At 46.4% G+C, this 20,844-nt stretch overlaps 1 protein-coding gene across 4 annotated transcripts in view; it reads right to left on the bottom strand.

Moving 5' to 3' along the window:
- cdkal (CDK5 regulatory subunit-associated protein 1-like 1) overlaps positions 1-20,844 on the bottom strand; it is an 839,461-nt gene that overhangs the window by 322,108 nt on the left and 496,509 nt on the right. For all 4 annotated transcript variants that reach the window (XM_082974903.1, XM_082974905.1, XM_082974904.1 and 1 more), the window contains 1 exon segment: positions 6,915-7,060. In XM_082974903.1, coding sequence (XP_082831029.1) covers positions 6,915-7,060 — 146 coding nt within the window.

The raw sequence follows: 20,844 nt of genomic DNA, 5'->3' as shown, positions 1-20,844 counted from the left end.
CCCTGTTCAGCCCACTGTGTGTGTGTGTGTGTGTGTGTGTGTGTGTGTGTGTGTGTGTGTTTACTCCCCTGTTCCAGCCCCAGCCAGCCACATGGCAAGATGCTCTGTTATAACAACACAGACATCCCTCCCTCCCCCTCCCTCCTACCTCCCTCCCCCTCCAGAGACTCTGAGCTGCTGTGTCCTGCATTCCTCCACCACAGCATCAGACCTGGGTTTAAACCCCCTGGCCTACTTCAAATCATTTTAAATACTTTAGCTGTGCTTGGTTAAGCTTGACTGCTGCAACGTAACTAATAGAAATCTCCCAAAAGTGCAAACCATGCCCACCTTTTGGTCTCCCGAGTGGCGCAGCGGTCTAAGGCACTGCATCTCAGTGCTAGAGGTATCACTACAGACACCCTGGTTCGATCCCGGGCTGTATCACAATCGGCCGTGATCGGGAGTCCCATAGGGCGGCGCACAATTGGCCCAGCGTCGTCCGGGGTTTGGGCCCGGATTAGGCCGTCATTGTAAATAAGAATTTTTTCTTAACTGACTTGACTAGTTAAATAAAAGGTTAAATAAATCAAATTAAATAAAATAACACTCCAGGCAGTCTAAAGCAAACGCTGAATATTTTTGAAAGATTGTGAACATTATTTGAATCCAGATCTGCAGCACCACCTCAATCTCCCTCCTCCTATTGAAACAACAGTAATTGTTAGCAGAGTCTGGTCAGCCAGTCTGAACTCTGGGCCAGAGGTCACCGTTTTCCATTGTTAGTTTCCTGCAGGAGGCACGGACAATTTATTCCCTACATCCTAAGCTAAAAAAACAAACCGGGGAGTCCGGGGAGGGAGGGAGGGAGGGGGGGAGGGAGGGCTGGGAGGGAGGGGGAGAGGGAGGGAGGGAGGGGGGAGGGAGGGCTGGGAGGGAGGGAGGGAGGGGGGAGGGCTGGGAGGGAGGGAGGGAGGGCTGGGAGGGCTGGGAGGGAGGGAGGGAGGGAGGGAGGGAGGGAGGGAGGGAGGGCTGGGAGGGAGGGAGGGAGGGAGGGAGGGAGGGCTGGGAGGGAGGGAGGGAGGGAGGGAGGGAGGGAGGGAGGGAGGGAGGGAGGGAGGGAGGGAGGGAGGGAGGGAGGGAGGGAGGGAGGGAGAGAGGGTGGGAGGGAGAGCGATGGAGAGAGAGCAACAGGGAGGAAACAGTGTCCACAACAACACAAAACATGATCTAATTTCCAAACACTGACCTCTCCAGACTGACCTTTACACAACAACCTGACTAAAGACACTGTTAGTCTCAGGGTCAACAGCTCTGGTCTGACTTCAGATATCTACAGTCCCACACGTACTAATCACTGAAACCAAGGAAACCAAGCCTCGTGTGTCCTTATACGGACATTTGGAAAACACAGACATTTCCTCTTGACTTGTGTTTAGTTTTCCATAGAGGAAACAAATGGTTGAAATATCAACGTGAACCAAAGCCACGTTGTAAAGAAGTGTGCTGATGCTGGTTGACAGCAGACCCAGGCTATTTCAGGAGCCACAGTCTTTTACTGAGCCATGTCTTATATCAAACCACATGTGCTCTACTCCTCCTGGAATCTGATAACTCCATCCCATAATAAATACCATCACCAACCACCCCCTTCCATACAACCCAGAACGGCTTCCAATGTACTCTCTAGCTGGGGGTAATGTATGGAGAGGTGCCAGACTGGGGTATATGACTGGGTCTGGGGGTAATGTATGGAGAGGTGTCAGACTGGGGTATAGAACTGGGTCTGGGGGTAATGTATGGAGAGGTGTCAGACTGGAGTATAGAACTGGGTCTGGGGGTAATGTATGGAGAGGTGTCAGACTGGAGTATAGAACTGGGTCTGGGGGGTAATGTATGGAGAGGTGTCAGACTGGGGTATAGCACTGGGTCTGGGGGTAATGTATGGAGAGGTGTCAGACTGGGGTATATGACTGGGTCTGGGGGTAATGTATGAAGAGGTGTCAGACTGGGGTATATGACTGGGTCTGGGGGTAATGTATGGAGAGGTGTCAGACTAGGGTATAGAACTGGGTCTGGTGGTAATGTATGGAGAGGTGTCAGACTGGGGTATATGACTGGGTCTGGGGGTAATGTATGAAGAGGTGTCAGACTAGGGTATAGAACTGGGTCTGGTGGTAATGTATGGAGAGGTGCCAGACTGGGGTATAGAACTGGGTCTGGGGGTAATGTATGGAGAGGTGCCAGACTGGGGTATATGACTGGGTCTGGGGATAATGTATGGAGAGGTGTCAGACTGGGGTATATGACTGGGTCTGGGGGTAATGAATGGAGAGGTGTCAGACTGGGGTATAGAACTGGGTCTGGGGGTAATGTATGGAGAGGTGTCAGACTGGGGTATAGAACTGGGTCTGGGGGTAATGTATGGAGAGGTGTCAGACTGGGGTATATGACTGGGTCTGGGGGTAATGTATGGAGAGGTGTCAGACTGGGGTATAGAACTGGGTCTGGGGGTAATGTATGGAGAGGTGTCAGACTGGGGTATAGAACTGGGTCTGGTGGTAATGAATGGAGAGGTGTCAGACTGGGGTATAGAACTGGATCTGGGGGTAATGTATGGAGAGGTGTCAGACTGGGGTATATAACTGGGTCTGGGGGTAATGTATGGAGAGGTGTCAGACTGGGGTATAGAACTGGGTCTGGGGGTAATGTATGGAGAGGTGCCAGACTGGGGTATATGACTGTGTCTGGGGGTAATGTATGGAGAGGTGCCAGACTGGGGTATATGACTGGGTCTGGGGGTAATGTATGGAGAGGTGTCAGACTGGGGTATAGAACTGGGTCTGGGGGTAATGTATGGAGAGGTGTCAGACTGGAGTATAGAACTGGGTCTGGGGGTAATGTATGGAGAGGTGTCAGACTGGGGTATAGCACTGGGTCTGGGGGTAATGTATGGAGAGGTGTCAGACTGGGGTATATGACTGGGTCTGGGGGTAATGTATGAAGAGGTGTCAGACTGGGGTATATGACTGGGTCTGGGGGTAATGTATGGAGAGGTGTCAGACTGGGGAGTGATCCTAGCAGCCTGTGGCCTCCTATCAAGGCCAGTAGACAGCTCATTTCACCCCCCCCAGCGGCAGGGAGAGAGAGAGACAGGGTGTGTGTGTGTGTCAGGTCCTATTAGCCCTGGCTGGATGGATTCAGGCAGACAGACATCTCCAGGCTGCAGCTTGAAGCAACAGACGGGCGGAGGGGAGGGGCTAGAGTTAATGAACCTGGACACCCCCCCCCCCCCCCCCCGAGAGAGAGAGAGAGACAGAGAGGGAGAGACCAACAATTCCTGGTGTCATAACCTACTCTCCAGCCAGGACAATGATACAGGGAAGGGTCAAGGGTCAGGAGAGGCATGGAGACATGTGTCAGAGGGCAGGAAACCAGGGAAGGAGTGTGGAGTACGGAGCCTGGCCTGTGAGAGAAACCAGGGAAGGAGTGTGGAGTACGGAGCCTGGCCTGTGAGAGAAACCAGGGAAGGAGTGTGGAGTACGGAGCCTGGCCTGTGAGAGAAACCAGGGAAGGAGTGTGGAGTACGGAGCCTGGCCTGTGAGAGAAACCAGGGAAGGAGTGTGGAGTACGGAGCCTGGCCTGTGAGAGAAACCAGGGAAGGAGTGTGGAGTACGGAGCCTGGCCTGTGAGAGAAACCAGGGAAGGAGTGTGGAGTATGGAGCCTGGCCTGTGAGAGAAACCAGGGAAGGAGTGGGGTGTACGGAGCCTGGCCTGTGAGCCCTGAGAGACACCCAGGCTATACGCCTTGATCACACAGTATAATACCATCTACATGTCTGTCACCCAGGCTATACGCCTTGATCACACAGTATAAACTGGGTGGTTGGAGCCCTGAATGCTGATTGGCTGACAGCCGTGGTATATCAGACCATACACCACTGGTATGACAAAACATTCATTTTCACTGCTCTAATTATGTTGGTAACCAGTTTATAACAGCAACAAGAACAGGACACACTAGGAGAGAGGACGGTGTGAGGACACACTAGGAGAGAGGACGGTGTGAGGACACACTAGGGGAGAGGACGGTGTGAGGACACACTAGGGGAGAGGACGGTGTGAGGACACACTAGGGGAGAGGACGGTGTGAGGACACACTAGGAGAGAGGACGGTGTGAGGACACACTAGGGGAGAGGACGGTGTGAGGACACACTAGGGGAGAGGACGGTGTGAGGACACACTAGGGGAGAGGACGGTGTGAGGACACACTAGGGGAGAGGACGGTGTGAGGACACACTAGGAGAGAGGACGGTGTGAGGACACACTAGGGGAGAGGACGGTGTGAGGACACACTAGGGGAGAGGACGGTGTGAGGACACACTAGGGGAGAGGACGGTGTGAGGACACACTAGGGGAGAGGACGGTGTGAGGACACACTAGGAGAGAGGACGGTGTGAGGACACACTAGGGGAGAGGACGGTGTGAGGACACACTAGGGGAGAGGACGGTGTGAGGACACACTAGGGGAGAGGACGGTGTGAGGACACACTAGGGGAGAGGACGGTGTGAGGACACACTAGGAGAGAGGACGGTGTGAGGACACACTAGGGGAGAGGACGGTGTGAGGACACACTAGGAGAGAGGACGGTGTGAGGACACACTAGGGGAGAGGACGGTGTGAGGACACACTAGGAGAGAGGACGGTGTGAGGACACACTAGGGGAGAGGACGGTGTGAGGACACACTAGGGGAGAGGACGGTGTGAGGACACACTAGGAGAGAGGACGGTGTGAGGACACACTAGGGGAGAGGACGGTGTGAGGACACACTAGGGGAGAGGACGGTGTGAGGACACACTAGGGGAGAGGACGGTGTGAGGACACACTAGGGGAGAGGACGGTGTGAGGACACACTAGGGGAGAGGACGGTGTGAGGACACACTAGGGGAGAGGACGGTGTGAGGACACACTAGGGAAGAGGACGGTGTGAGGACACACTAGGGGAGAGGACGGTGTGAGGACACACTAGGGGAGAGGACGGTGTGAGGACACACTAGGGAAGAGGACGGTGTGAGGACACACTAGGAGAGAGGACGGTGTGAGGACACACTAGGGGAGAGGACGGTGTGAGGACACACTAGGGGAGAGGATGGTGTGAGGACACACTAGGGGAGAGGACGGTGTGAGGACACACTAGGGGAGAGGACGGTGTGAGGACACACTAGGGGAGAGGACGGTGTGAGGACACACTAGGGGAGAGGACGGTGTGAGGACACACTAGGGGAGAGGACGGTGTGAGGACACACTAGGGAGAGGACGGTGTGAGGACACACTAGGGGAGAGGACGGTGTGAGGACACACTAGGGGAGAGGACGGTGTGAGGACACACTAGGAGAGAGGACGGTGTGAGGACACACTAGGGGAGAGGACGGTGTGAGGACACACTAGGGGAGAGGACGGTGTGAGGACACAGTAGGGGAGAGGACAGTGTGAGGACACACTAGGGGAGAGGACGGTGTGAGGACACACTAGGGGAGAGGACGGTGTGAGGACACACTAGGGGAGAGGACGGTGTGAGGACACTTTCAAACATGTCAATGATATAACAACACAGCAGATCCTAGCTGGCTGACTGGCTGGCTGACTGGCTGACTGGCTGGCTGACTGGCTGGCTGACTGGCTGGCTGGCTGGCTGACTGTAACTAAACACACAGACCCAGGCAGGACACACTAAGGGAGAGGATGGCATGAGGTGAAGACTGGCTGACATGCACCAGAGAGGAGAGAGAGAGGGGGGTAGAGAGGAGGTAGAAAGGAGAGAGAGGGGGTAGAGAGGAGAGAGGAGGTAGATAGGAGAGAGTGAGGGGGTAGAGAGGAGGTAGAAAGGAGAGAGAGGGGGTAGAAAGGAGAGAGAGGAGGTAGAAAGGAGAGAGAGGGGGTAGAGAGGAGAGAGAGGGGGTAGAGAGGAGAGAGAGGGGGTAGAGAGGAGAGAGGAGGTAGATAGGAGAGAGTGAGGGGGTAGAGAGGAGAGAGAGGAGGTAGAAAGGAGAGAGAGGAGGTAGAAAGGAGAGAGAGGAGGTAGAAAGGAGAGAGAGGGGGTAGAGAGGAGAGAGAGGGGGTAGAGAGGAGAGAGAGGGGGTAGAAAGGAGAGAGAGGAGGTAGAAAGGAGAGAGAGGGGGTAGAGAGGAGAGAGAGGGGGTAGAGAGGAGAAAGAGGAGGTAGCAAGGAGAGAGAGGGGGTAGAAAGGAGAGAGGAGGTAGAAAGGAGAGAGAGGGGGTAGAGAGGAGAGAGAGGGGGTAGAGAGGAGAAAGAGGAGGTGGCAAGGAGAGAGAGGGGGTAGAAGGAGAGAGAGGGGGTAGAGAGGAGAGAGAGGGGGTAGAAAGGGGAGAGAGGAGGTAGAAAGGAGAGAGAGGAGGTAGAAAGGAGAGAGAGGGGTTAGAGAGGAGAGAGAGGAGGTAGAGAGGAGAGAGAGGAAGAGGCCCCAGCCCACACTCACTAAACCTTCAAACACTTTTCATCTCCCTCCACTTCTCAGAGAGAGAGGAGAGGAGAGAGAGAGAGAGAGCAAGAGCGAGAGAGGAGAGAGAGGAGAGAGAGCGAGAGAGAGCGAGAGAGAGCGAGAGAGAGCGAGAGAGAGAGAGAGAGAGAGAGAGAGGGAGAGAGAGAGAGAGGTTGAGGAGAGCGAGAGAGAGAGATTGAGGAGAGAGAGAGAGCGAGAGAGAGAGGAGAGAGAGAGAGAGAGAGAGAGAGAGAGAGAGAGAGAGAGAGAGAGAGGAGAGAGAGAGACAGATTGAGGAGAGAGGGAGAGGAGAAATCAGTCCTGAACGCTACTAGTCAACAGAGCCTTGCTAAGCCCCCTGGTCTTTAGTGATATATTTGTACCTTTCTACCTTCTTCCCTGATCCCTCCGTCTTTCCACAGCGGAGACTTACTTGTCTTTTAGGAAGTCAGCGACGCGCCTGAAGTCGTCAGCGCAGTACTCCCTCTTCATATCCATCAGGACGCTGTCGGAGGCAGACTGCACCGGGACATGGAGGAAGGCATACACACGAGGATGGTTCAGGATCTTAGACATTTCCTGTTAGGAGATAAGATAAGGTAGAGATGGATAGATTAGAGAGAGAGAGATTACACAGACCCACAAATCACTTGAAAACAAACCCAATTTTGAATAAACTCCCATATCTACTGGGTGAAATACCACAGTGTGACATCACAGCAGCAAGATGTGTGACCGCAAGAAAATTGCAACCAGTGAAGAACAAACACCATTGTAAATACAACCCATATTTATGTTTATTTATTTTCCCTTTTGTACTTTAACCATTTGCACATTGTTACAACACTGTATATAGACATAATATGACAATAATAATAATATGAAATGTCTTTTGGAACTTCTGTGAGTGTAATATTTACTGTTCATTTTATTTATTTCACTTTTGTTCATTATCTACTTCACTTGGTTTGGCAACGTTAACATATGTTTCCCCATGACAATAAAACCCCTGAATTGAACTGAGACAGAGAGAGACAGAGAGAGAGAAATATATATATATATATATATAGAGAGAGAGAGAGAAATAGAGACAGAGAGAAATATAGAGAGATATAGAGACAGAGATAAAGAGACAGAGAGATAGAGACAGAGATAAATAGAGAGAGAGATAGAGAGAAATATATATATATAGAGAGAGATATAGAGACAGAGATAAAGAGAGAGAGAGATAAAGAGAGAGAGAGATAAAGAGAGAGATAGAGACAGAGATAAAGAGAGAGAGAGATAGAGAGAAATATATATAGAGAGAGATAGAGATAAAGAGAGATAGAGACAGAGATAAATAGAGAGAGAGATAGAGACAGAGATAAAGAGAGAGATACATGGAAGAAGGCATAGACAGGAGTGTTGTTCAGAATCTCAGCCATTTCCTGTTGGGACCGATGTAAACAGGATGAAAGTGTGAGGGAAGTGTAATCCACTGAGGAGTGATGAAGAAGAGATCCTTCAGACAGCTGATCCTCTCATTTAGAGCAGTCAGAGAACCCCGTATGACATATTATACACCCTCACATAGGGATGCTGCCATGTGCCGACACACACACACACACACACACACACACACACACACACACACACACACACACACACACACACACACACACACACACACACACACACACACACACACACACACACACACACACACACACACACACACACACACACACACACACACACACAGGATTCTCATCAGCATATGTGATATGACTCTCCCTGTCCTGTTAAATCCCCCAGGTGTATTTCCTGTATAAAGGGTATTGTATTGTACAGTACGGTCACAGGGTTTACAGGGAATCATTCCTAACACAGGACTCTCCCTTTCCTCATCAACACTTTCCAGTTGGATTATTCGTATGTATGCAGGGTATACATCGTCCAATGAAATGCTTACTCGAGAAAGACCTGCAAGTAAGCATTTCATTGGACGATGTATACCCTAAACAAGCCCCTTCACCACAGGACAGGGCAGAGCTCCCTAAACAAGCCCCTTCACCACAGGACAGAGCAGAGCTCCCTAAACAAGCCCCTTCACCACAGGACAGAGCAGAGCTCCCTAAACAAGCCCCTTCACCACAGGACAGAGCAGAGTTCCCTAAACAAGCCCCTTCACCACAGGACAGAGCAGAGCTCCCTAAACAAGCCCCTTCACCACAGTCAGCTGCCTTCCCCACGCTTAACAATAGAGGAGCAGACCTAGTCTCCTATAGGACGACTAACAGCGGGTCAGAGGTCAAATCTAGCTGAACAGCCAATTAAAGCCATTAATGAGGTGACAGAGCCAGGATCTCTGGTGTGATTGGCTGGGACAGGGCCCTGGCTTGAGTGACTTCAGGACACAAGAAGTAGAAAACAAAGCAAAAACAGCAGAGCAACAGGAAACAGAACCCTGTAGAGATGTGGTTTAACATCACACAGCTGTTAAGAGGTTGGTACATCTGGTCTGGATTCCCCTCTCTCTCCTATCCCCAGCTACATTACAGAATAAGAGATGTATTATTATATTACAGAATAACAGACAGGGAGATGTGTTATTATATTACAGAATAACAGACAAGGAGATGTGTTATTATATTACAGAATAACAGACAGGGAGATGTGTTATTATATTACAGAATAACAGTCAGGGAGATGTGTTATTATATTACAGAATAACAGTCAGGGAGATGTGTTATTATATTACAGAATAACAGACAGGGAGATGTGTTATTATATTACAGAATAACAGACAGGGAGATGTGTTATTATATTACAGAATAACATCCAGAGAGATGTGTTATTATATTACAGAATAACAGACAGGGAGATGTGTTATTATATTACAGAATAACAGACAAGGAGATGTGTTATTATATTACAGAATAACAGACAGGGAGATGTGTTATTATATTACAGAATAACAGCCAGGGAGATGTGTTATTATATTACAGAATAACATCCAGAGAGATGTGTTATTATATTACAGAATAACAGACAGGGAGATGTGTTATTATATTACAGAATAACAGACAGGGAGATGTGTTATTATATTACAGCCAGGGAGATGTGTTATTATATTACAGAATAACAGTCAGGGAGATGTGTTATTATATTACAGAATAACAGACAGGGAGATGTGTTATTATATTACAGAATAACAGACAGGGAGATGTGTTATTATATTACAGAATAACAGACAGGGAGATGTGTTATTATATTACAGAATAACAGTCAGGGAGATGTGTTATTATATTACAGAATAACAGTCAGGGAGATGTGTTATTATATTACAGAATAACAGTCAGGGAGATGTGTTATTATATTACAAAATAACAGTCAGGGAGATGTGTTATTATATTACAGAATAACAGACAGGGAGATGTGTTATTATATTACAGAATAACAGACAGAGAGATGTGTTATTATATTACAGAATAACAGACAGGGAGATGTGTTATTATATTACAGAATAACAGACAGGGAGATGTGTTATTATATTACAGAATAACAGACAGGGAGATGTGTTATTATATTACAGAATAACAGACAGGGAGATGTGTTATTATATTACAGAATAACAGCCAGGGAGATGTGTTATTATATTACAGAATAACAGACAGGGAGATGTGTTATTATATTACAGAATAACAGACAGGGAGATGTGTTATTATATTACAGAATAACATCCAGGGAGATGTGTTATTATATTACAGAATAACAGACAAGGAGATGTGTTATTATATTACAGAATAACAGACAGGGAGATGTGTTATTATATTACAGAATAACAGCCAGGGAGATGTGTTATTATATTACAGAATAACAGTCAGGGAGATGTGTTATTATATTACAGAATAACAGTCAGGGAGATGTGTTATTATATTACAGAATAACATCCAGGGAGATGTGTTATTATATTACAGAATAACAGACAGGGAGATGTGTTATTATATTACAGAATAACAGACAGGGAGATGTGTTATTATATTACAGAATAACAGTCAGGGAGATGTGTTATTATATTACAGAATAACAGACAGGGAGATGTGTTATTATATTACAGAATAACAGACAGGGAGATGTGTTATTATATTACAGAATAACAGTCAGGGAGATGTGTTATTATATTACAGAATAACAGCCAGGGAGATGTGTTATTATATTACAGAATAACATCCAGAGAGATGTGTTATTATATTACAGAATAACAGTCAGGGAGATGTGTTATTATATTACAGAATAACAGTCAGGGAGATGTGTTATTATATTACAGAATAACAGTCAGGGAGATGTGTTATTATATTACAGAATAACAGTCAGGGAGATGTGTTATTATATTACAGAATAACAGTCAGGGAGATGTGTTATTATATTACAGAATAACAGACAGGGAGATGTGTTATTATATTACAGTATAACAGACAGGGAGATGTGTTATTATATTACAGAATAACAGACAGGGAGATGTGTTATTATATTACAGAATAACAGTCAGGGAGATGTGTTATTATATTACAGAATAACAGACAGGGAGATGTGTTATTATATTACAGAATAACATCCAGGGAGATGTGTTATTATATTACAGAATAACATCCAGGGAGATGTGTTATTATATTACAGAATAACAGACAGAGAGATGTGTTATTATATTACAGAATAACAGACAGGGAGATGTGTTATTATATTACAGAATAACATCCAGGGAGATGTGTTATTATATTACAGAATAACAGTCAGGGAGATGTGTTATTATATTACAGAATAACAGTCAACCTGCTATAAGGAAGGAGACATTACCAGGACTACTACAGATGTCTAGACTACAGACAGAGCTGTATAATCACACCTATTATCATCATATCATTGCCGAGGAGGGGGAGGATGAGGAGGAGGAAGAAACAAACGATTGATGAAATGATTTCTTCAAATGAAGATGTTGGTTGATTGCGATCCTGGTCCGTCTTCACAATTAAAAGCTATTGTGCCGTGCAGCCCCCCCCCATAGCCTAGATCGTCTTCTCACTTGTGCCTCGCCACATGGGGTAACCAGTAGAGGGATCTAAATTAAAATCATTAATTAGATCGAAGAATACCAGCTGATTAATAAAGGAGATGAACCAGGAACCTACTTGCACTGGGACATGCAAAGTATCCCAAACGAATTAGTGTGTGTGTGTGTGTGTGTGTGTGTGTGTGTGTGTGTCTACACACATATGTGCATGTCACACCAGAAAGAGGTGGATTGTGGGTAGTGAGAGGGGTAGCGCTGAATGGAAGGCGTGAGAGAAGTGAGAGACTGTCTGGTGTCTCCATGTCATTTCACACAGCCGATGTGAACTTACCGTATCACCGAACACACTCCTGTCATGTCTCCTGGCAACCTGTCTGTACCTAGGGCCTCAGCCATGTAACACACACACACACACACACACACACACACACACACACACACACACACACACACACACACACACACACCACACACACACACACACACAGCCTCTCGCTCGCTCAGCAGACTGAATAGCTTAACAGAGTGTTTGTGAGCTGACGTTGCATCAACAACAACCAAAGGTGTTTATTCCCACACCCAGCAGAGACCTGTTGTTGTTGACAGACCCCTCTCCCTCTACCACCTGTTGTTGTTGACAGACCCCTCTCCCTCTACCACCTGTTGTTGTTGACAGACCCCTCTCCCTCTACCACCTGTTGTTGTTGACAGACCCCTCTCCCTCTACCACCTGTTGTTGTTGACAGACCCCTCTCCCTCTACCACCTGTTGTTGTTGACAGACCCCTCTCCCTCTACCACCTGTTGTTGTTGACAGAGAGAGAGGATGGATCATGGATCAGCAACGTAGCGGCGTGAGGCTAAACGTAGCGGCGTGAGGCTAAACGTATCCATGGTGTATCAGTATGTATGAGGTCATCACCATGTATCCATGGTGTATCAGTATGTATGAGGTCATCACCATGTATCCATGGTGTATCAGTATGTATGAGGTCATCACCATGTGTCCATGGTGTATCAGTATGTATGAGGTCATCACCATGTATCCATGGTGTATCAGTATGTATGAGGTCATCACCATGTATCCATGGTGTATCAGTATGTATGAGGTCATCACCATGTATCCATGGTGTATCACTATGTATGAGGTCATCACCATGTATCCATGGTGTATCAGTATGTATGAGGTCATCACCATGTATCCATGGTGTATCAGTATGTATGAGGTCATCACCATGTATCCATGGTGTATCAGTATGTATGAGGTCATCACCATGTATCCATGGTGTATCAGTATGTATGAGGTCATCACCATGTACCATGGTGTATCAGTATGTATGAGGTCATCACCATGTACCATGGTGTATCAGTATGTATGAGGTCATCACCATGTACCATGGTGTATCAGTATGTATGAGGTCATCACCATGTATCCATGGTGTATCAGTATGTATGAGGTCATCACCATGTATCCATGGTGTATCAGTATGTATGAGGTCATCACCATGTAGCCATGGTGTATCAGTATGTATGAGGTCATCACCATGTGTCCATGGTGTATCAGTATGTATGAGGTCATCACCATGCGTCCATGGTGTATCAGTATGTATGAGGTCATCACCATGCGTCCATGGTGTATCAGTATGTATGAGGTCATCACCATGTATCCATGGTGTATCAGTATGTATGAGGTCATCACTATGTATCCATGGTGTATCAGTATGTATGAGGTCATCACCATGTGTCCATGGGGTATCAGTATGTATGAGGTCATCACCATGTATCCATGGTGTATCAGTATGTATGAGGTCATCACCATGTATCCATGGTGTATCAGTATGTATGAGGTCATCACCATGCATCCATGGTGTATCAGTATGTATGAGGTCATCACCATGCATCCATGGTGTATCAGTATGTATGAGGACATCACTATGTATCGTAAACACAGACACCCTCATAGATATCATCCTAACCAACTTGCCCTCCAAATAAACCTCTGCTGTCCTGTTTACAGTCCCATACTGACTGTTCTGATCTCTACAGTCTCTACCTCTATAGGTCCTGTTTACAGTCCCAGACTGACTGTTCTGATCTCCCCAGTCTCTACCTCTATAGGTCCTGTTTACAGTCCCAGACTGACTGTTCTGATCTCCCCAGTCTCTACCTCTATAGGTCCTGTTTACAGTCCCAGACTGACTGTTCTGATCTCCCCAGTCTCTACCTCTATAGGTCCTGTTTACAGTCCCAGACTGACTGTTCTGATCTCTACAGTCTCTACCTCTATAGGTCCTGTTTACAGTCCCAGACTGACTGTTCTGATCTCTACAGCCTCTATCTTCTATCTCACCTGTCTACTTTAGAACTGTTGGCTGAAGATTCCCTTTTCCATTCAAACATCACGATAGAGGCTCTTTTCATGGCTGGCACAGTGGGTGTGTTTTTCATGGACTAGCGAGCCAACACATCAACACCATCCAAAGAAAACAGCAATTATCCAAAATAACACAGATTCACTGGTCCACTGGGACACAGAGAAATCCACTGCAGCCCTTTATTCCACATTCAGCTGAAGCCGTGTTACGACTCACAATTAAACACATTTTTCCTATTTTGAAATGTTTTAGTTTATGTATCACGGTATTATAATACGGCAACAACTGTCTGGTTATATGAGCATATTAGGAATATATTACAGCTTGTAAATGTCATTATATATCTCCTGCATCTGGTTGCTATCAGACCAATAGGGCTCAACCATTTCATCATTCCATTCCACAGTGCTGTGCAGATCTAAGCTGATCAGTGATATAGATGAAAGGAGTGTATTTCCATTGAGAGGCAGGCTGGCCAGCTGACAGGCTGCTAGATGTAGTATTATAATGGTATATTATTGTCTGGCTGGTAGATGTAGTATTATAATGTAATATTATTGTCTGGCTGGGTAGATGCAGTATTGTAATGGTATATTATTGTCAGGCTGGGTAGATGTAGTATTATAATGTAATATTATTGTCTGGCTGGTAGATGTAGTATTATAATGTAATATTATTGTCTGGCTGGGTAAATGCAGTATTATAATGGTATATTATTGTCTGGCTGGGTAGATGTAGTATTATAATGTAATATTATTGTCTGGCTGGGTAGATGTAGTATTATAATGGTATATTATTGTCTGGCTGGGTAGATGCAGTATTATAATGGTATATTATTGTCTGGCTGGGTAGATGTAGTATTATAATGTAATATTATTGTCTGGCTGGGTAGATGTAGTATTATAATGGTATATTATTGGCTGGGTAGATGCAGTATTATAATGTAATATTATTGGCTGGGTAGATGCAGTATTATAATGGTATATTATTGTCTGGCTGGTAGATGTAGTATTATAATGTTATATTATTGTCTGGCTGGCTCGGTAGATGTAGTATTATAATGTTATATTATTGTCTGGCTGGTAGATGTAGTATTATAATGTAATATTATTGTCTGGCTGGCTGGTAGATGCAGTATTATAATGTTATATTATTGTCTGGCTGGGTAGATGCAGTATTATAATGTAATATTATTGTCTGGCTGGGTAGATGTAGTAATATAATGTCATATTATTGTCTGGCTGGGTAGATGCAGTATTATAATGTTATATTATTGTCTGGCTGGTAGATGCAGTATTATAATGTTATATTATTGTCTGGCTGGTAGATGCAGTATTATAATGGTATATTATTGTCTGGCTGGGTAGATGTAGTAATATAATGTCATATTATTGTCTGGCTGGGTAGATGCAGTATTATAATGTTATATTATTGTCTGGCTGGTAGATGCAGTACTGTACTAGTGGTAGTATTATAATGTTATAAGATTGATTTAGATGTGCATTAAGTACTGTACTGTACCAGTATTAAACTAATGTTATCAGTGGACTGAGTCAGAAGCCCAGTTCTGACCCTGTATTGATGTAAAGTCATGTGATCCGTCTGCATTGTCAGGTCTTCCATCTGAATGACTGTATGAACCTCTTTCACCTCCTAGTAACTCACCTTCTGAATAGTTATTTCAACACCAATATTCATCTGAACATATAAAAGGAAGCTTCAACACAGCTTTTTGTTCACATTTGTGAAAATTTGATTTTGACAATTAGCTGTTTTTGATGTGGATTAAGATAGGAAGGGTTTGATCAATGTGACTGAAGAAAAAAACATTTTAACTGCTCGTCTTTCAGACGTATTTGTCTATTTGATCCTCAAAAATGTTGCAATTGACATATTTTAGTCAACACAGTTGATATAATTGTGACGATAGTCTCTTTGGTGTTTAATAATTCTGTCACTTTTCTATTCTGGCTCCATTTTGAACAGTCTTTAACCTGTTAGGGCTAGGGGGCAGTATTGACACGGCCGGATAAAAAACGTACCCGATTTAATCTGGTTACTACTCCTGCCCAGTAACTAGAATATGCATATAATTATTGGCTTTGGATAGAAAACACCCTAAAGTTTCTAAAACTGTTTGAATGGCCTGAACTAAATGATGGCTGCTGTGGCATGAAGGAGTGGGTAGGTCTGAACTAAATGATGGCTGCTGTGGCATGAAGGAGTGGGTAGGCCTGAACTAAATGATGGCTGCTGTGGCATGAATGAGTGGGTAGGTCTGAACTAAATGATGGCTGCTGTGGCATGAATGAGTGGGTAGGTCTGAACTAAATGAATCTCCTGCTCCCATTTCTAGGTCCCCTGTCACTCAACCACCATGCCATCGTCAAGGTAACCCCTATGACACAACCACACCACCCTGTCTATTAGCGCCCGATTGGTTGATTGGAATCAGGGGAGGGAGTTGACTAATTGTCTGGTTCTAATGAGATCAGAGATCGGATTCACACCACTCTACACACACATTAACATAGCCCTTCACACACACACACACACACACACAACCCTCTACACACACATAAACATAACCCTACACACACACATAAACATAACCCTACACCCCCCCCCACACATTAACATAACCCTACACACACACACACACACACACACACACACACACACACACACACACACACACACACACACACACACACACACACACACACACACACACACACACACACACACACACACACACACACTAACACACACAACCCTCCACACACACACATAAACCCCTTACAGTCACAGAACACATGACTACATTTCACCATCGTTCTCTTGTCCCACAACCTCAACCCACCAAGCAATGCCTTCTGGGCCCATTAAAGGTGATGTGAAAACCAAGCTGTGTGTGTGTGTGTGTGAGTGAATGAGTATCAGAGAGAGACAGAGAGAGAGAGAGAGAGAGAGAGAGAGAGAGAGACAGAGACACAGTGAGAGAGAGACACAGAGAGACAGAGAGAGACACAGAGAGAGAGAGAGAGAGAGAGAGAGAGAGAGAGAGAGAGACAGTGAGAGAGACAGTGAGAGAGAGAGAGAAAGAGAGAGAGAGAGAGAGAGAGAGAGAGAGAGAGAGAGAGAGAGTGAGAGAGAGAGAGAGAGAGAGAGAGAGACAGAGAGAGAAGAGAGACAGAGAGAGAAGAGAGACAGGGAGAGAGAGAGAGAGTGAGAGAGAGACAGAGAGAGAGAGAGAGACACAGTGAGAGAGAGACACAGAGAGACAGAGAGAGACACAGAGAGAGAGAGAGAGAGAGACAGTGAGAGAGACAGTGAGAGAGACAGTGAGAGAGAGAGAGAAAGAGAGAGAGAGAGAGAGAGAGAGAGAGAGAGAGAGAGAGAGAGAGAGAGAGTGAGAGAGAGAGAGAGACAGAGAGAGAAGAGAGACAGGGAGAGAGAGAGAGAGTGAGAGAGAGAGACAGAGAGAGAGACAGAGACAGAGACAGAGACAGAGAGACAGAGAGAGAGAGAGAGAGAGAGAGAGAGACAGAGACAGAGACAGAGAGAGAGAGAGAGAGAGAGACAGAGAGAGAGACAGAGAGAGAGACAGACAGACAGACAGACAGACAGACAGACAGACAGACAGACAGACAGACAGACAGACAGACAGACAGTCAAAACAAAACTACATTACTTATTGGGAAACACAAGCACAAAGCAAAATGCAGTGCTATCTGGCCCTAAATCGACAATACATCGTGACAAACTATTTGACCATGGTTACTGATCAAAACCTTAGAAAAACGAAAGTACAGGCTCAGTGAGCACAGCCTTGCCATTGAGAAGGGTAGACACAGGAAAACCTGGCTCCCTGTAGAGGAAAGGCTGTGCAACCACTGCACCACAGCAGAACCTGAGATAGAGCTGCATTTCCTGACAAAATGTAAAAAATATTAAACAATTAGAGAGTGTATTTTCCCCAAATCTGAAATCCTTATTCAAGGTTTCAAAGACCTCTCTGATGAGGATAGGCTACCCGTCCTGTTGGGGGAGGACGCAGAGAGCTGTGGGTTGGCAGCGCACTACATTGCTGTCTGCCATAAGATGAGGGACAGTGTCTGACAGACCAATCAACCTGCACATGTCCTCTACTGTATGCTTATTGTTATTGTCAAATGTATGGTTATTTTGACCCTTGGTTATCGTTGTTACTGTTGTCCCATTGACAATTTTGATTCTCATTTTTATATTGTAAATATCCAAAATAAGCTTTGGCAATATGTACATTGTTACGTCATGCCAATAAAGCAAATTGAATTGAATTGAGAGAGAGAGAGAGGAGGTATAACTGGCTGTAACCCCTAACCCACAGAGAGAGAGGAGGTATAACTGGCTCTAACCCCTAACCCACAGAGAGAGAGGAGGTATAACTGGCTGTAACCCCTAACCCACAGAGAGAGAGAGAGGAGGTATAACTGGCTGTAACCCCTAACCCACAGAGAGAGAGAGGAGGTATAACTGGCTGTAAACCCCTAACCCACAGAGAGAGAGAGAGGAGGTATAACTGGCTGTAACCCCTAACCCACAGAGAGAGAGAGAGGAGGTATAACTGGCTGTAACCCCTAACCCACAGAGAGAGAGAGGAGGTATAACTGGCTGTAACCCCTAACCCACAGAGAGAGAGAGGAGGTATAACTGGCTGTAACCCCTAACCCACAGAGAGAGAGAGGAGGTATAACTGGCTGTAACCCCTAACCCACAGAGAGAGAGAGGAGGTATAACTGGCTGTAACCCTAACCCACAGAGAGAGAGAGAGAGGAGGTATAACTGGCTGTAACCCCTAACCCACAGAGAGAGAGAGGAGGTATAACTGGCTGTAACCCTAACCCACAGAGAGAGAGAGAGAGGAGGTATAACTGGCTGTAACCCCTAACCCACAGAGAGAGAGAGGAGGTATAACTGGCTGTAACCCTAACCCACAGAGAGAGAGGAGGTATAACTGGCTGTAACCCCTAACCCACAGAGAGAGAGAGGAGGTATAACTGGCTGTAACCCCTAACCCACAGAGAGAGAGAGGAGGTATAACTGGCTGTAACCCCTAACCCACAGAGAGAGAGAGGAGGTATAACTGGCTGTAACCCCTAACCCACAGAGAGAGAGGAGGTATAACTGGCTGTAACCCTAACCCACAGAGAGAGAGGAGGTATAACTGGCTGTAACCCCTAACCCACAGAGAGAGAGGAGGTATAACTGGCTGTAACCCCTAACCCACAGAGAGAGAGAGGAGGTATAACTGGCTGTAACCCCTAACCCACAGAGAGAGAGAGAGAGAGGTATAACTGGCTGTAACCCCTAACCCACAGAGAGAGAGGAGGTATAACTGGCTGTAACCCTAACCCACAGAGAGAGAGGAGGTATAACTGGCTGTAACCCCTAACCCACAGAGAGAGAGAGGAGGTATAACTGGCTGTAACCCCTAACCCACAGAGAGAGAGGAGGTATAACTGGCTGTAACCCTAACCCACAGAGAGAGAGGAGGTATAACTGGCTGTAACCCCTAACCCACAGAGAGAGAGGAGGTATAACTGGCTGTAACCCCTAACCCACAGAGAGAGAGGAGGTATAACTGGCTGTAACCCCTAACCCACAGAGAGAGAGAGAGGAGGTATAACTGGCTGTAACCCCTAACCCACAGAGAGAGAGGAGGTATAACTGGCTGTAACCCCTAACCCACAGAGAGAAGAGAGGAGGTATAACTGGCTGTAACCCCTAACCCACAGAGAGAGAGAGAGGAGGTATAACTGGCTGTAACCCCTAACCCACAGAGAGAGAGAGGAGGTATAACTGGCTGTAACCCCTAACCCACAGAGAGAAAGAGAGGAGGTATAACTGGCTGTAACCCCTAACCCACAGAGAGAGAGAGAGGAGGTATAACTGGCTGTAACCCCTAACCCACAGAGAGACCGAGAGAGGAGGTATAACTGGCTGTAACCCCTAACCCACAGAGAGAGAGGAGGTATAACTGGCTGTAACCCCTAACCCACAGAGAGAGAGAGAGAGAGGAGGTATAACTGGCTGTAACCCCTAACCCACAGAGAGAGAGAGGAGGTATAACTGGCTGTAACCCCTAACCCACAGAGAGAGAGGAGGTATAACTGGCTGTAACCCCTAACCCACAGAGAGAGAGAGAGAGAGGAGGTATAACTGGCTGTAACCCCTAACCCACAGAGAGAGAGAGGAGGTATAACTGGCTGTAACCCCTAACCCACAGAGAGAGAGAGAGAGGAGGTATAACTGGCTGTAACCCCTAACCCACAGAGAGAGAGGAGGTATAACTGGCTGTAACCCCTAACCCACAGAGAGAGAGGAGGTATAACTGGCTGTAACCCCTAACCCACAGAGAGAGAGAGGAGGTATAACTGGCTGTAACCCCTAACCCACAGAGAGAGAGGAGGTATAACTGGCTGTAACCCCTAACCCACAGAGAGAGAGAGGAGGTATAACTGGCTGTAACCCCTAACCCACAGAGAGAGAGAGAGAGGAGGTATAACTGGCTGTAACCCCTAACCCACAGAGAGAGAGAGGAGGTATAACTGGCTGTAACCCCTAACCCACAGAGAGAGAGAGAGGAGGTATAACTGGCTGTAACCCCTAACCCACAGAGAGAGAGAGAGGAGGTATAACTGGCTGTAACCCCTAACCCACAGAGAGAGAGAGAGGAGGTATAACTGGCTGTAACCCCTAACCCACAGAGAGAGAGAGGAGGTATAACTGGCTGTAACCCCTAACCCACAGAGAGAGAGAGGAGGTATAACTGGCTGTAACCCCTAACCCACAGAGAGAGAGAGAGGAGGTATAACTGGCTGTAACCCCTAACCCACAGAGAGAGAGAGGAGGTATAACTGGCTGTAACCCCTAACCCACAGAGAGAGAGAG

This window comes from Salmo salar, chromosome 05 (assembly GCF_965601325.2).
Source record: "Salmo salar chromosome 05, fSalSal1, whole genome shotgun sequence".
NCBI classification, from domain to species: domain Eukaryota; kingdom Metazoa; phylum Chordata; class Actinopteri; order Salmoniformes; family Salmonidae; genus Salmo; species Salmo salar.
This window is presented reverse-complemented; position numbering and strand designations above follow the sequence as displayed.